Consider the following 16,822-nt stretch of genomic DNA (forward strand, 5'->3'; position numbering starts at 1 on the left):
CGAATCGGATCGAGCCTCAAGAGACGACTGTAGGCCTATAACCCAAGTTTTGTTTTGGGTGCAAACCCAAGCCACTGACTACCCATGACGAATTATTTTCCCCACAAAGCCCACAAGGAATAATTGGGTTTTTGTGCCGATTGGATCAAACGGTTTAGCCGCCCATTTAAATGCTCATGTTTTACATTTCTCTCTCTTCAAACTTTAATTTATCAGGGAACATGAAAAAGAGAGAGATAACGAAGTCTTGGACCCCTCTTGCAGCCGTAAGGGAAACAGAGCCACCCCAGAGGATGACAAAAATCTAGTTTGAATGGTGGTTATAGGCCTGAAATACCAAGATGCTTTGGAGGATTGTGATAAAGATTATTTAAATTCTTCGCCCATAACCGATTCAATCAAGTACATTTAAATACATCCAAAAACTCTGATAAAACAATCGATTTTATTTTATTTTATTTTATAAGGCAATAGTAGTATTAATAGATGGTAGGGACGGGTATGGGCTATAATACAAACATAACAAGACAAAAAATTCCTACGGATTGAAAGTGATGTAACCCTGTTGATTATGTCTTGTCAGTTGTAAAATCAATCAAAGAGGGGAAGACAAAAGCATTAGCAACCTAAACTGTTCATCAATCAGTTTATGTTTTCTGTTAATATGCCTTGATGAACCATGATTCTGTTAGAATTCCTAGAATGCCGAGGCAAGGAACACGAAATGCTGCCGGCAGAAACCCAATTTTGATTGTAAATGATTTGCAGATAAATGTGCACGCTACTTATATCTCCAGGGAGAGCAGAACAAAAACAGAGTATATATAGGCCCGAGGCGGATAGCTTTAGATGCAGTGTTAGTTTAATGGATGGTGTTTGCATTTTCAAAATCAAATTTAAAGGAAAACACCAAAAGATTGACTTTCTTTCACAAAAAAAAGATTTATCTTATTCAAATTAAAAGCAAAACAAAAACAAGAAAAGTACAGCTATGTTCGTATGCAGAATGACTCAACCAGGCATCATTTGATTCTGATGAAGGTTCGCAAGAAAAAACAATGAACATGTAATTTGATAATAATATCCTAATGTCTTCGATAACTTATTCAATTATTTTTTAACGGTAATTGATAATGAGAAAAACATATGTACGACACTAAGAGTGCATAATTGGTTATGTGAATGATAAATATTGTAGCGTGGGAGGGGGAAAAGGACTAGCAAAATGCAATTGTGGGTTGGGGTTTGAGTCTTCTTGGACATCTCAAGATCCATTTCGAATCAAAAAATGGAGAAAGGCCATGGCGCCTGGAGGCCTTTCGTACACTAAATTGGGGCCTAAAGGCCTGAAACGGCAGGTGGATTTCAATATTCCTCGGTTGTGATCAGGGCATAATTAAATCAGGTCCCGAAATTTAACAGGATTTCATTTTATTCAATCGGTTCTTAATTATCATTTATGGCTTATCTCCATGATTTTTTTTTTATGTTGATTCAATCATTTCCACGCAATAGCCTTTGCCGTTTAACTCTCTAAATCCTGGAAGTAGATCAATGATCGAACTCAAATTCAGGATTACTTTAGCGATGGGTAGTGTCCTGGTGGATCAGTATGGCCACTAACTTCTATTACAGGGATCATTTATCTCAGACACATCACGTTCTATGATTATGTTATCTGTTAGCATTAAAGCTGCTTGTCTGTGGGTAATGTATCTACTGTTTAATATAGGACTCTGCTGTCAATGTTGCCGTCCCCTGATCGATCCATATCAAGAAACAAGGTTCGTTCTCTCGTCTCTGATATGTTTCGTCATTTTTATGTAATTCATCAAACAGTAAGAAAGTGAAACTTCATCCGTAGCTAGAAGACATGCTGTTCCTGAAGCTCATTGCCTCGTATAATTACTACACGGTTGTACCAAATTGCTGACTTTCCTGTTGAGCTGTGAAATTTGGCAGTTAATTATTGGTTTGTGATTTATTTTTTGTAACACCAAAGCTACTAGGATTTACTTTCTTTTTACTTTCCAAGTTATTTTCAAGAAGATGACTCCAAAACTTACAACGTCATCCTTCTGGATTATGTTGCTCCCATCTTTTTGCAGTATCACGTAAAAAGGGGTAGAAAAAATACTGATTCACATGTGTTCGTACAGGCAGCTAATTAAAATGATACAGTATATATCAGGTACATAAAATCACAGTAACCCCATCGTTGCTTATTTGCTGCCATGGTTCTATGATGGCAGAATGTTGATTGGATTTGATTTTCTTGATCTAAAGTTTTATGGTGGAAGCCATGAGTAATGGGAGGTGAGTGAGGCAGATGAAGACATTGATCCTGGTCTGTTTTCTGTTCTTGTGAACTTGGGGGAAACTCTTGTAGGCTATGAATTAACTCGACTTTCTTTAGGAATCCATTCTAAACTTCTTCCTGTAAGCATATATCCAGCTCTTTCCTGTGTTCCTTAGAATTAAAAACCAATCTTTAGATACATGTATCACTGCGGCCTAATGCAGATAAACGTGAATCAATGTACTGTAGTATAATCTGACAAGTGACAATCAAGGGAAAGTTCTAGGACATAGCAACATCCTTTTGTCATTTATGCACGATTCGAGCTCAGTAGTGGTGGCAATGTGTTTGGAAGTGAATTCTGGACCGTAGAAGAAGGTTTTGCAATTCTGCTGCTACTGCTAATGCTATCACGTGGCAGAAGTCAGTAGGACTAGCAGACAATAGTTATGTACTATAAGCAAGCACGTTTCAGAAGAAAAGTACCATAGGCTAACGGTGTGCTTGTATATCTAAACAGACTAACAGTGTACGTACGCTGGTTTATTTGAGTTCCATGATAATGCCATCCAAAAAATGAGTCCACCACAGAAAAACAGCGGGATCCACGTTATATAAATGATGTTGGGAATTATAGAAGGAGTTGAGAGGATCACAGGTCAGTTTCAAAGCAAGATTCACGATACCCTGCACAACGACAATTTGCTTCAAATTTTCAGCAGCTGAAGTGAGTTTTGATTAACGGTACCCCGACACAAAGGCTAAAAGTTGGTTTGTCGTTACTCGTTGGAATCTTCATTGCGGTTTCCGTGGATGCCCCGTGGAGGGGCGAACGATGTAACCCAACCACCCAAGTGGTCCGAAAGTGGCTAATTGGATTTTGTAATATTTATCCTGATTCCTGCATCAGTCATCACAAATTTCTTTCAATTGTTTTTATTCATGTTTCTGTGACCCGTGACTTAGCCTGGATTTCCTCCGGCTGCCTAAGGCCTACACAGGCAATAATTTGGAACTTTTAGATTGGCTGCGGTGAAGAGGTTGCTCTACGTTTCTTGACGATCCCAACTATTGCATAACACTGTCAATTCTATATGATTTTGTACGAAACAGTGATCAAACCCCGTCACCATCCTCTACGGTTAGAAGAAGAGGAGGGATAACTTTGTTGTCTAATATAGCATTAGGTAGGGAGAAAAAATTAAATGATATTCTGATGTATTGTAGCCATCCAATTACCTAGGAAGAGAAACCGATTTAGAGCACTTTTTTTTTTGGTTGAGGAAAGCTTTCTGCTTCCATTTCAGGTTTTGATACAATATATTACAGCAACTTACTCAGGGATTGGATTCGAATGCCTTCTTAGGGACTAAAGCGTGGTGAACTGGATAACCACACTACCTTAAAAAAGGAAGAAAATATTTCTTCAATTTTTATGGGTCATTATACTTTTTTGAGATCTTCATGGATCTTGCGTCATTATGTAACGAAGCTTTTCAATCAGCTTTATGGCTTATATAATTACTTTTTTTGCTTAAATTGGAAGTGAAACTTTAGTAAGCTTCTGGCAGAATATTTATGAGTTTCAGAGAGAGAAACATGTCGGCAAGCTTTAATGCCACTAACTCATTTGTTTCCTCCTGGAGTAAGTGATATCAATCGATTCTTAGTTCTCTACTCAGGTGAGCTGGCCAGGTAAAATCTAAAGGATATTCTGAATTTTTTTGAAGTTAAAGAAAATTGCAGTGGCACTCATCTCAAACTCGGGAAAATATATATCACTATGATTTTTCTGGAGTTCATTCATAACGTACATAGAAACTTACTTTAGCCATGGGTTGCCCTGTCCAAGTCCAATGCCTGTTATGTACATTTCTGTCTCCCTAGTTCAGGACTAGCCCTCATCAATTCAGGTAGGTTACTGTGGAATAAATTATTTGCGTGAGCAAGTTTCACAGCTTTATGCAAGAAACCGCTTAAGCTACGGATTATGCTGCAGTGTTGCTGAACAATCAAAGGTGAAAAGGGGACATTATCATCCTGACTTGCCCCGTTACCCATGAAAGCTAAAGGAGGCTCTTTAAATAGTGTCAATTTAACGAAACGTTTAAGCTAAAGGGGTCATTATCCTGACTTACCCCGTTACGCATGAAACCGCTTAAACAACGGATTATGCTGCAGTACTGCTGAACAATCTAATGTATGACAATGGTTGTTCACTATTCAGGAAAGCATATCAACGGTGACATTCATCACTTTGAAATTTGTTGTACAATATCCTAGATGTTAGCAGTATGTCAAATGTTTACAGCAGAAAAATCAAGCCGGTTTATTCCATATGAAGCAGATTTCAACGAAACATTTAAGAGATGCGAGAACCTTCATTAAAATCCTGGCAATATGAATCTGGAAGGATGAATTTCAAGCTTTTAGCGGGAACATATGAGCAGATTAAACATCACCATCAAATTTAAGCCAGCTATATGTAAATGCAGAAAGAATGTGAAACAGTGAATTCCCCCTCGGGCAGAGACAAACCGCTTTTAACATTTTTGTCATTTGGTAAGATGATTCATCCGTACACCAGTAATAAAGTAGTAGCCTCGCAAAAGATAGAAACATTAGGGATGATGCAACATCTGAACTACCATCTGAAATTACCCAAGGCATGAAGGTGATTCGTTAGGCTGAGGGCAGGGGAGGCTAGTGCGGCCCCCGGCCCCAAACAATTTCAAAAATTTTATAATTTATTTTTATTTTTACAAATTTAATAATTTCATTTTTATAAAAATTTTAAAATTTTTGTAACATATTTTGATTTTTTTTAAAATTTTAAAATTTTATCCTTATAATAATTTTTATTTGGTAAAATACCTCACAATAATTAGTGATAACTCTATTATATAGAGTTGTCTTGTTATATTTTAAGTGATAAAATAGTTAAGCTTTTAAGTTTATGATAAATTGTAAGTAGTTTTCTTTATTTTTTTTTTGAATTAGTTTATTTTAAGTTATTTTAATTCATTTATATGGTAAAAATATCTATTTTTAGTTATGATTGATTTAATTCTTATGTTTTCTTATGTTTTCTAACATGATTTTAACTAGGTTCTAATAAAAAATGAGTGAAGTAGTAAACATAAAAATTGTAATACTTCCTCTTAGCTTTCAATAGTCTAAGAATTACATTGATTGGACCTCTATAACTTAAGTTATGTTTGAAATACCACAGCTTGTTCAGTGAAGTCTGTTTCTGGCTCACTTATATAATTCTTTGCCACTTGACCCTTTTTTTTTTGAAAACTTAAAAACATAGGAACTAAATTAACCATAACTAAAAATATGCATTTTTACCATACAAATGAACTAAAATAACTAGAAATAAATTAATTCAATCATGAGTTAACGAATTAAAGAAAAATAAAGAAAACTACTTGCAACTTTGTCTAAACTCAAAAACTTAACTATTTTATCACTCAAAATATGACAAGATAACCTTATATAATAGAGTTATCAATTAGTTAACAATTAATTTTAACAGATTAAACTAAAACCTATTGTAATAAAATTATTTTTAAACCCTACTCCAAAACCTCACAACCATTTCCTTTTGTTCTCTTTTCATTTTACCAAATGCTATGGAAACAAAAAAAAAATTTCTTTTAAACTTTTTAGCTTGTCAGCATTCTTTGTGCATGATAATTGGTAAGTTTAATTTATTTACTTGTTTTATTTATAATATTTTATTTTTTATTTTTTTTATTTAATAATTTCTTCTTGGTGATTTTGATTTAGGATTTACCGTCCCAGTAATTTTTTATTGAAAGCAGCAAAATAAGGATTTGATTAAGCACCAAATGTTATTTATTACTTATTTATTCAAAGATTGTTTGATTACTTTCTTACAAATTATTTGTGTTCGTTATTTGCTTAGATTCTTGTGAATAATTAAAGGTTTTATTCAGGATTGCTTCTTAATTGAATTGTTTATTGATATTGCATTTAATTTTTATGGTTAATTTTATAAAATTACTTTCATTGAATTATTTATTGATAGTCTTTAATATTTTTAATGAATTACATTCCATTGAGATTTTTGTCATTATATTTGTTAATTTTTATTTATTATTAAATTTATCTAGAAATTGATATTATTATCATTATTAAAATATTTACGATTATACTAGTTAATTTTTTAAGTAAATTATTAAGATTGATTCTTTGAATGATTGTTAAAATTTATTTATATAATTTTTATATGAATTTTTTATATCTAAGTTGCTTTATATTGTCTTCGACTCTTCACCCTCCAAATGTGAAATCCTGATTCCGTCACTGTGTTTAAAGTCAACAATGTTTACACAGGAATGGACAAGTACACGCAGAAACAAAACCTTTTATGAAAAACGTGGTTTGTATTTGAATCATTCCTCATTCTCTAAGCATATCACATGGTCTGTTTCTGCGAACAAGTCGATGTAATAAAATTCATACAGATATACCTTCCAGAGTTTGTTGTTTGCCTACTAAATATGCCTGCAGTGCAGGCATACACATGAAAATACATCAAGTTCAAGAAAAACCGAAAGAATTCCATTGCCAGGTCTTTAATTTTTGCTGAGAGTCAAGAATCTTAACAGGCAAGACTACCAGAGAGGTCAAGATCACTTTAGCCATTTTGTTAATTCATTTGATGGACAATTTAGAACCTTAACAAGTACAGGATCAACCGCGCATGTTGTTTTCATTGCCTGTAAAACAAACTATTAATTTGGCTATTGTTCCTATGCTTTATCATCACTTGGATTCTCTTCCATGTAACATCTCTGCTTCATATCATTTATGTAAAATTGGAAGGATTTCACACCCATTCCATGCCCTTTCAGTAAATAGAAAATGAAAATTTAACCACCCTTTTTCACGTTTAGTGCCCAGAGAAAAAGAAACTCGGATTCTTCCAACTTTGCAAATGATGGAGATGAGTAACAGACAGAAGAAAAGTGATCTGCCCTTTTTTATTTTTTTATTTTTGTGCTCTTTTTGGTAACCAGAATCCCCTGTGCCCCCGCACGTAGCCCAAGCCTGTCAGAAAATCGAAAGCTAGCTACCCAACAGTGTACGCGTTTCTTCCTTTTATCTGTACTCGCTCGAAGTGGAGAATGAATAGGTAGCTTAAAACACCTGCTTTTTTAGCCTGAGAAGCTCTGGAAAATGGAACCTGAATTGTGATGTATAGTGCCACAAGATACATTACTTATTTACTCAGTTTGTCAAGGATCAGGGCCATCCAAGCTGCAGAAAGAACTGCAACAGTATCCTCATCAAAGATCCTAGTTTATCAACTGGCTAAATTTTCTCATTCGGGTGAATGATTAATTTGCTGAAGAATGTCGATGACATTGAATCTTGGGGAAAAAAACTCTTGTGACTTCCGTTTGGTGGTTTCTAAATAAGCAGGACATGAATGCCATTTTATTCCTTATTCTCTCTTCAATCAGATACAATCAAATCTGTTGGGACATTGAACCCCTCTCCATTTCTGTTCCATCCTCGTATGTTTCTCTCTTACCGGTAATGGTTGTGATGGATTTCATGAATCTCCCTGCATGTAACACGTGGATTTATAAAAGAATTGCCTCACCTCTGCAGACACTTGGAATCTTTGAGTAATTAATTGATGAGACCCCTTTGAGCTTTATTCATCCAAAGTTTGTGAAATTCAGGTTGCTGAGCACGGTAGAATTAAGTTTCAGTAGGAGTGGGTTATCCCTAGGGTGAAGCTAGGAATAGGGATCAAACAATATAATTTTGAGTTCAATGAATCATGCAGGAAACTTGTTTGGCAACGTCAATACTTGAATAGCTTGGATTGATATCCACATTCCTTGGAGGAGAGTGTATTGACCTGCAGGCAACGTTTTGGGAATTTCCTCATAATGATCGTCGAGCGTGAGAATCACGGAGAAGAAGACGCGGTGTGGACTTCAGACTTCAATCATAGTACTAGAGTTTTGTAAGAATTTATGGACCAATCAATTCCATTCCTATATATAACGCAGGAAGAGCGGTGGTTTTATATTGGGACATGAATTTGGGAGTAAATCTCGTTTGACCATTACAAATCTCCCTCTCTCTCTCTCTTTTTCCTTCCCCCTCTATTTGCATTCACCGGCGGCGCCACCACTCCTTCCCGGCTTCCGGCCACTGCCGCTGGCCCCACTGCGGAAATCCATGCAATTCTGATCCCAAGACCCTTCTTCTTCACAAAAATTCCTTCGATGTCTTTTACCCTGTTTCTTCTGGTTTTTACATTTTCTTTTTCCAGGTCCAATACGCAAAAACAATACAATTTCTCCATATACAGAAACATCTCTGTCCCTCTCTTCATTCGTTAAATCCTGGCCTTTTTTAGAGAGCAACGCATAATTCACCGTCTGGGACCAAAACTTATTCTCTTACCTATTCTTTTTCCTCCAAAAAAGATCGTTGTCACAATTTGATTTTATCGTTTGAAAGGTCCTTGCATTGTTTCCGGGTCCGCTTAGGCCATGGCGGACATTGTGAAACAGATCCTGACAAGGCCAATACAAATGGCAGACCAGGTAACCAAGGCCGCGGACGAAGCACAATCTTTCAAACAAGACTGCCAAGAGCTTAAAGCCAAGACCGAGAAGCTAGCAGGCCTCCTCCGTCAAGCTGCGCGCGCCAGCAACGACCTTTACGAACGCCCAACACGCAGAATCATTGATTGCACCGAACAAGTCCTGGACAAGGCCCTAGGTCTTGTCATCAAGTGCCGCGCAAATGGTCTCATGAAGCGAGTTTTCACCATCATCCCGGCTGCAGCCTTTAGGAAAACATCAATGCAACTCGAGAATTCTATAGGAGATGTATCCTGGCTCTTACGCGTGTCAGCCTCGGCTGATGATCGTGATGATGAATATCTCGGTCTCCCTCCCATTGCAGCAAATGAACCGATATTGTGTCTTATATGGGAACAGATTGCTATTCTTTATACAGGTTCGTTAGAAGAACGATCAGATGCTTCTGCTTCGTTGGTTTCTTTGGCTCGGGACAATGATCGATATGGTAAGCTGATCATAGAGGAAGGAGGGATCCCTCCATTATTGAAGTTGGCTAAGGAAGGGAAAATAGAGGGTCAGGAAAATGCAGCAAGGGCAATTGGGTTGCTGGGACGTGACCCGGAAAGTGTTGAACAGATTGTGAATGCGGGTGTTTGCTCAGTGTTTGCGAAAATCCTCAAAGAAGGTCACATGAAGGTTCAATCTGTTGTGGCTTGGGCTGTATCAGAATTAGCTGCACATCACCCCAAATGCCAGGACCATTTTTCACAGAATAATATAATTCGGTTTCTCGTCAGTCATCTCGCCTTTGAGACCGTTCAAGAACATAGTAAGTATGCCATTGCAAGTAAGCAAACGATGTCTATTCATTCGGTTGTTATGGCTAGTAATACTCCAGAGCAAACTAATAAAAAGGAGCATGAAGATGATGATAAGCAAATTAATAGTAATATAGCTCACCCTATGGATAATCAAATAACTAGCCAGATGCACAATGTAATTACTGACACTATCGCTATGAGAAGGCAGACTCCTGACAGTTCAAGGCCAACTCTACCAAAAAATAATTCTCCGAATCACCATCATGTTAACCATCCCAAAGGCAACCAGCAAAATGCCAAGCCGCACCAACATCATCATCAGCACCATGCACATCATGTCTCATTATCTGGAACTAGCATTAAGGGAAGGGAATTCGAAGACCCAGCCACCAAAGCACAAATGAAGGCAATGGCAGCAAGAGCTCTCTGGCAGCTTTGCAAGGGAAATCTTGGTATATGTCGTAGCATAACGGAATCAAGAGCTCTCTTGTGCTTTGCAAGTTTGTTAGAGAAGGGCGCTGATGAAGTACAGTCCTATTCAGCCATGGCATTGATGGAAATATCAGCTGTAGCTGAGCAAAATGCTGACTTGAGACGCTCTGCTTTCAAGCCTACTTCCCCTGCTGCTAGAGCTGTTGTGGAGCAGTTACTCAAAGTCATAGAAAAGGCAGACTCAGACCTCCTTGTGCCTTGCATCAAAGCTATTGGAAACTTGGCCAGGACTTTCCGAGCGACTGAAACTAGGATTATTGGGCCATTGGTGAAACTGCTTGATGAAAGGGAAGCAGATATTTCGATGGAGGCTGCCATTGCACTTAACAAGTTCGCCACAACTGAAAACTACCTCCACGTTAATCATTCAAAAGCCATCATCAGTGCAGGAGGCGCCAAGCATTTAATTCAACTGGTTTACTTTGGTGAACAAATGGTTCAGTTTCCTTCATTGACCCTGCTGTGTTACATTGCCTTGAATGTTCCTGACAGTGAGACACTTGCACAAGAAGAGGTGCTTATAGTACTCGAGTGGGCATCAAAGCAAGCTCATCTCTCTGAAGATCCTGACATTGATTCTCTATTACCAGAAGCCAAAAGTAGATTGGAACTTTATCAATCTAGGGGTTCAAGAGGATTCCATTAACTTTGTATCTTTGTGCAGGATTGTCTGACAATATTTTCACTCTTGTAAGTTTTATTTACCCTGATGAAGTGTATATAAATTAGTATTGATGTCGACACTGCTATGGTAGCCATGTAGGAGACAATTATTGCCTATAGTTCATGCTTCTTACCATTACTCTTCGCTTTCTCTTTTTTTAGTCTTATATGCTATCTTAATTTGCTGGTATCGACTGATATCAGCTTGGCATTGGCTTTGAAATCTTGCTGTTAGCAGTACGTGTTGCTTGGCTTTAGTAGCATTGCTCTTTAAACGGGATTGTTGCTGGCAAACCCTGTCTAGCTGGGTCATAACCGCGTCAATCTCAGGCCTAATTCTTAACAGCTGAGATTTCTCAAAGATATGGTCTGTAATCTCATTATTGTTACTATTTCATCCTGTTCAATGATTTCTTTGCCAAATTGGATGGTGGTAGTGAATGATTTAGAAACTAGACCATTACTGAGAGCACATTTTACATGATGGTATAATTTAATTGAAACAATTTCAACGCTGCTTTTCCTGCTCCAATTTTTCTTGCTCCTATTATTAACATCAATCAATGTTCATGAGCATGAGAAGAGGACCCTTCCTTTCTATGTTTTTGAAATTGGAATTCCTTTAACAACCCCATACAGGACCTTCAATAATTCAATATGTGTCGGGTCACTGTAGAATCAGTTCTATTCAGCCATGAATAAAGTTTCCCGTTTTGAGGAACTGCTCCTGGGTCAATGAACCAGAGCATGTCAGCCAAATTTGTCAATCACTCTAATGTGGGTCATGCTGAACCCACGCTGCATTAATTATTGGAAGACATTAGTCCCTTATACATTTTATGCGAGACGAAAATTTCATGATGATTAATGGAAAATTTACATGTGCATGATAACAAAAGAAGTTGGAACTTTTTCAAGTTCCCCATGCATATGCAAATAAAGTACCCGTTTTCCGTTTTTAAATTTGGTTTTTGATTAGATAGATGAAGCTGGGTTGTTACATTTTGGATAAAATCTAATCGGATAAAACATTCAAGTATTTCCTTAGGTTCCATTCTGGATTTTTTACAACTTAACATTCTACGTCAGATAGGATCATATCAGAGCTCGGCTAGAATAGCTTAAAAAACAACACTCGGATTCCCTAGTTCGAATAGCTGAAAAGATGTTCATTAAACCGCCGGAAACACGTGAAAAAGGATTGCTCAACAGCTTTGCTCCAAAAAAAAAACCATGTAGTATTGTTTAGAGCATTGAGCCGCCACCAAGATTCCTCATCGCAAGCTATTCACAAGTAAGAATTTTAAATACACGAGGTAAGCTTTTGCCATGTTTGGTCAACCTCTCCTGGGTGCTGTCTGGCCTATGAAATGATGGTTCAACGGTACATTCTGGATGGTTTACCTGAAGCGAAAAAGGCCCAATTTGGACTCGAGTCCTTCAAAAGCCTTGAAGAAAAAAAGTGGGTTTGGGCAAAAGAATGAAACTGTAAGCTGAACCAAGAGCCTGCAAACTTTTTAAAAAACATGGTTCCAAAACTTCTGGGCTTTCTGGTCCCAATGTCCATAATTGAGGTCCCTGATTATACAAGCTTTCAATGTTTTCTGGTTACGAATTTCGTTCTGTTACAACTTCTTCGGACTACCAAGGACCTGACTGATTTTGTTTGGTCTGGAAATTGAAAACTTTGAATTGGCAACTGGACAGGAAAGCCGAACGGGCCGCTCGCGAGGAACAAAAATGCTTTCTGACAGCGTACAGGCTGCGCATGAATGACAGGAGTACGTTTACTTAATCACTAGGTCGATGAAAGGAAGAAAAAGAGGGAGTTAGCAGAGTTGAATCAAACTTACCATCAATCCATGTTAAACACAGAAAATTCATTTTCCTGCCATTGAAAAACCTCTTTGAATACTCGTGAAGTGCTGATGGGTCAGTGCACCTCTCTCTCCCCCGGGCCCCGCCATTGCCAATTTTGGGAAACCTTTGTTTGGCTTGGTTGCTTATTACCGCTAGGGATTAGTTCGTTCTTCTTTTTCCCAGTTGTGGAAACCGTCATTTACTTTGAAAGTACCATTTTTTTTCTCATTTTCTACTGCTAGTTTCGTGATCCGCTGCCAAACTCATTGTCTTTGGCGGATGCCACCATCTCCGCTTCGGCATTCGAGCCTTGAATAACTCAAAACGCAAGTTAGTATTAGTCAAAGCAAAGCAAATATTAATTATAATTCTCATTTTTTATTTAAACTTTCCTCACAGAGTAGTTAAAAAATAAATATTAAAACAATTGCTCTACCAATCAATTGTACTCTTACCCCGACAGGTGCAACCGAATGTAACTGAGCCGGGTCGAGTCAATACTGTGCTAGGTTCGAGCTCAGTTCGATTAAGAAACTTGAAAACTGGCTTCAGTTGGAACTCCATTGAGTTTTATATTTTATGTTCTAGATTCATTAGATTAGATTTGATATAATTAATTTATATAAAAAATTTGAAATTTAAATTTGAATTCAGGTTCTAAGTGAAATTCAAATATAATTTTAAATTATGTAAATAAAAATTCTATTTTATCTATCTATAAGTATAATTTTAAAAACTCGGCAAAAGTCACAAATTAATGACAAATAATATTAATATATATCTAGTATTTATTTTATTAAAAAAATAAAAAAAGTTACAAATTAATCGGATTAATTAATGAGATCGTGAATGAGGCGTAGGAGCGAATTTTTCTTTTCGGGTTGAAAGGACAAACACTCCATTGAAAAGTCCCATCCCACACATGCCTCTCATACTGAGAGGATGTAGTTCTTCAATCATGACTTCCAATTTTACCCTTTGACCAGTCTTCCTTCTCTCTTATCAAAAAATTTATTAACTTAATTAATTATCACAATTTACAAGCTCCGTGCTGTTTGCAGCAAACAGCACGAGATAGACAGGATAGTCTTTTCATCAGATTTTTTTTTTACTGCGGGTCCCATCAACCTTGTCCTCTTTCACACCTGTCCTCTCTGGAGTCTGAACTCTTTCGTAATTTGACTCCGTCCGAAAACCATTATATTCCCGAAACACCCCTTCCATCGAAATATCTAACGGTCCATATTCCACTTGACCTAAATCCCCAGCCGTCCGATCACTTTCTCAGACAGAAAGCCGTCACTGGGATCCCCAAAATCGAAAACGGAGTAACAAACCGCGAAGTTCCCAAAACCCTCCTCATTTCAATTAATTAAAATTTTTATATTATTAATTCCTAACGCTGACGTGGCAGTCACACCATTTGCATTGCTCTGATCTGCAATATAAAGTCCCCACCTCGCCATTATTTTTGCGTCTCTGTGTTTTTCCTATCCTCCGAGCGTGGTGTGGGGGGTTTTGTTAGGGCTTATAGATCTGAAAAAGAGATGGGTGAGAGTAGGATGACTGGGAAAGTGAAGTGGTTCAGTGACCAAAAGGGGTTTGGGTTCATAACCCCAGATGAGGGCGGCGAGGATTTGTTTGTTCACCAGTCTTCGATCCGGTCCGAGGGTTTCCGTAGCCTCGCTGATGGTGAAGAGGTCGAGTTCGTTATCGAGTCTTCTGATGGTGGTCGCACCAAGGCTGTTGATGTTACTGGCCCCAACGGGAACCCTGTTCGTGGCACCACGAGATCCGGACGCGGTGGAGGCGGCGGCGGCGGCGGTGGTGGTGGTTGCTTTAAGTGTGGGGAGATGGGACATTTGGCAAGGGATTGTGGACAAGGTGGCGGCGGTGGCGGAGGGAGATACGGTGGAGGAGGAGGCGGCGGTGGTTCAGGGGCTTGTTATAACTGTGGAGGCTCTGGGCATTTCGCAAGGGAGTGTCCGAACAATGGTCGTTAAGGCGGAGAGGGGTTTACTGTGTCTTTTCACAATTCCTCTGACCCTTACTTTTTCCCCTTCGGTACTATTTCTGTCGGTTTCGTTATTATCAAGTATGGTTGGCTTTTTTATGTCGTTTTGTTTTTGAAGAAGGATTGTTCCTAGTCAGTTTGTGGGCTCTTGCTTCCTATGTTAGGTTTTTTGGTGTTTGGAAAAATGGTTGTAATGGGACCTTTAGGGTCACAGTGGAGTGGATTTAGAATTGCTAAATGAAAATGGTGAAGAAAACAATGATGTTAAAACCTCTCACTGTCATCAAGTGTTCATACACATATAATATAAATACAAGCTGGTTTGGTTCAATATCTTTTTCGTGTTTACTCTTTATATTACGTTTCCTATGGAAAAACTCGTTGGTTTGATTTTTACTAGGTTGTTTTTTTCAATAATTTGGGTGTAATCTGATCAAAGTACTTAGTCAAATACTTGGGATATATGTTAATATCTCTGTTCAAATATTATATTGCCTTTCCTGGAGGCAGTTGTCTGATTATGATTATTTAATTTTCCTTTTGGAGTGCGAGTACAAATTCTGAGTGAATCTTGGGGATTTATTGGCTCGGAGGGAGAAAATGAATTGAGGGGAAGGAGGGGTCATGGACTGGAAGGTGTGTTTATATGGTTGGTATATTGGGTTTGTGGGAATAAGTTGATGAAAGTGACATTTTCAGCGTGATGCCCTTCTTTCTTAGGTTTCTTTTGTTTGTTTCTTTTAGATGCGTAGGGACGGACTGCAGAGGGCTCCTGCTCTTTTTTCTTTATATTTGAAAAGCTTGGGACGATGGGACTCATTGGTGAATAAAGCACATGAATAATGCAACATAAAGCCACCCAATTATGGGGTGCTTCCTTGCCTTTTTTCTAGTCCCTTGGTGGTCCATTCCTCTCTGCTCTGACCCATTTCTGTGTTTTGAGCGTTCAGTTAATGCTTAATTCAATTTTGGTAATGTGTTTAACAGTCAATTAATAAAACGGTTCGTTGAGACAGGCTGGTGGTGTTTAATGCGTTCCTGGACTGTAAGATTGATTGTGGACCTCTATTGCTCCTTTAAAGATAAGAACAGGGTTGATTGGCTTTGTTGAGAAAAAGCAAGGGAAACTCAGGAACTTGTGTAGCTTTTACTTGCGGGGATGCAGGACTTGGGGTTTAACCATATTGCTTATTTTTGACACTCGCAGTGCCAAAGTTTCTTAGGAAGTGATAGCCAATGGCAGTGGGTAATGGTTTCTTATTGAGCAAATCTCACCGCCCTTTTTCCAAGAGTATTGGGCTTTGAAGTGGAAGCCTCATTGTTTAACAACGTAGATAATGTCTAAGTGAACAAGCAGTTTTGTGTGCGTGTGACGGGATGGAAGGTAAGATTTTTAACCTTTGGTTTGCTTGGAGGAGGATTGGGTTTGGATTGGCTTGGAAACTTATCCAAAAAATCCACTTACAGATTCGTAGAGGCCGATTATAATGACACCAATTGCCCTGGAAGGTGATTGATGTTTACAAAATTGGAGTCCAATTCGCCCAACTGGAATCTGATTTTCAAAGCACTGACAGCGTTGACTGAGCTCAATAACGAAGCGCACCATTATGGGTGTAGGCAGTCAAGTTTTTCATTTTCGTTTTTTCCATTTCCCTTAAAAAGGCGATTTGTTTGGTGAAGCCTCTGGCCCTGTTTATTCATTTTTAGGATGCATTACATTTCCTTTCATTTGAGTGTGGCCCATTGGCTGTTGTAACTCAACAATGGCCTTTTGTGTATGAGAATGGTCCACATCAGGGATCCACAATATGGAGAAGGAACAGTAGATGCGATTGAACACGAAACTTGATATGGACAAGATATTCAATCGCAACTCAAGGACATCAATCCCTCCCGTGGTGGGACACTGCTTCTTCCAAAATTTAGCTTGTCAGAGAAGATTTACAAACTCAAGAATCACCCATCGCGTAGTCCTAATACATACATACATATATATATATATATATATATAACCGACCATATGCTTATATTTAACATGTGAGGCAATAAATTTACGAGGAGAAGCTCCAATTTTGGAGTTATCGAA

The 16,822-nt window shown here is 38.0% G+C and overlaps 2 protein-coding genes across 2 annotated transcripts; both read left to right on the forward strand.

The window, feature by feature from the left end:
- Positions 1-7,998: 7,998 nt before the first annotated feature.
- Positions 7,999-10,986, forward strand: ARO1 (armadillo repeat only 1). Its single transcript, XM_021430798.1, has one exon. It carries the CDS (start codon positions 8,848-8,850, stop codon positions 10,840-10,842), a length of 1,995 nt encoding a protein of 664 aa, XP_021286473.1. The 5' UTR covers positions 7,999-8,847; the 3' UTR covers positions 10,843-10,986.
- A 3,189-nt stretch (positions 10,987-14,175) lies between these two features.
- GRP2B (glycine-rich protein 2B) lies at positions 14,176-15,066 on the forward strand. The gene has a single exon (XM_021430770.2). The coding sequence runs from the start codon at positions 14,267-14,269 to the stop codon at positions 14,720-14,722; it is 456 nt and encodes a 151-aa protein (XP_021286445.1). The 5' UTR covers positions 14,176-14,266; the 3' UTR covers positions 14,723-15,066.
- Positions 15,067-16,822: the final 1,756 nt, after the last annotated feature.

The sequence above is a fragment of the Theobroma umbraticum genome, unplaced genomic scaffold (assembly GCF_002168275.2).
Source record: "Theobroma umbraticum cultivar Fairchild unplaced genomic scaffold, ASM216827v3 scaffold_50.0, whole genome shotgun sequence".
Classification (NCBI taxonomy): domain Eukaryota; kingdom Viridiplantae; phylum Streptophyta; class Magnoliopsida; order Malvales; family Malvaceae; genus Theobroma; species Theobroma umbraticum.

Bases quoted from the DNA above. Each gene is read 5' to 3' on its own strand.
- ARO1 (XM_021430798.1), top strand. From the start codon at position 8,848: ATGGCGGACATTGTGAAACAGATCCTGACAAGGCCAATACAAATGGCA.
- GRP2B (XM_021430770.2), top strand. From the start codon at position 14,267: ATGGGTGAGAGTAGGATGACTGGGAAAGTGAAGTGGTTCAGTGACCAA.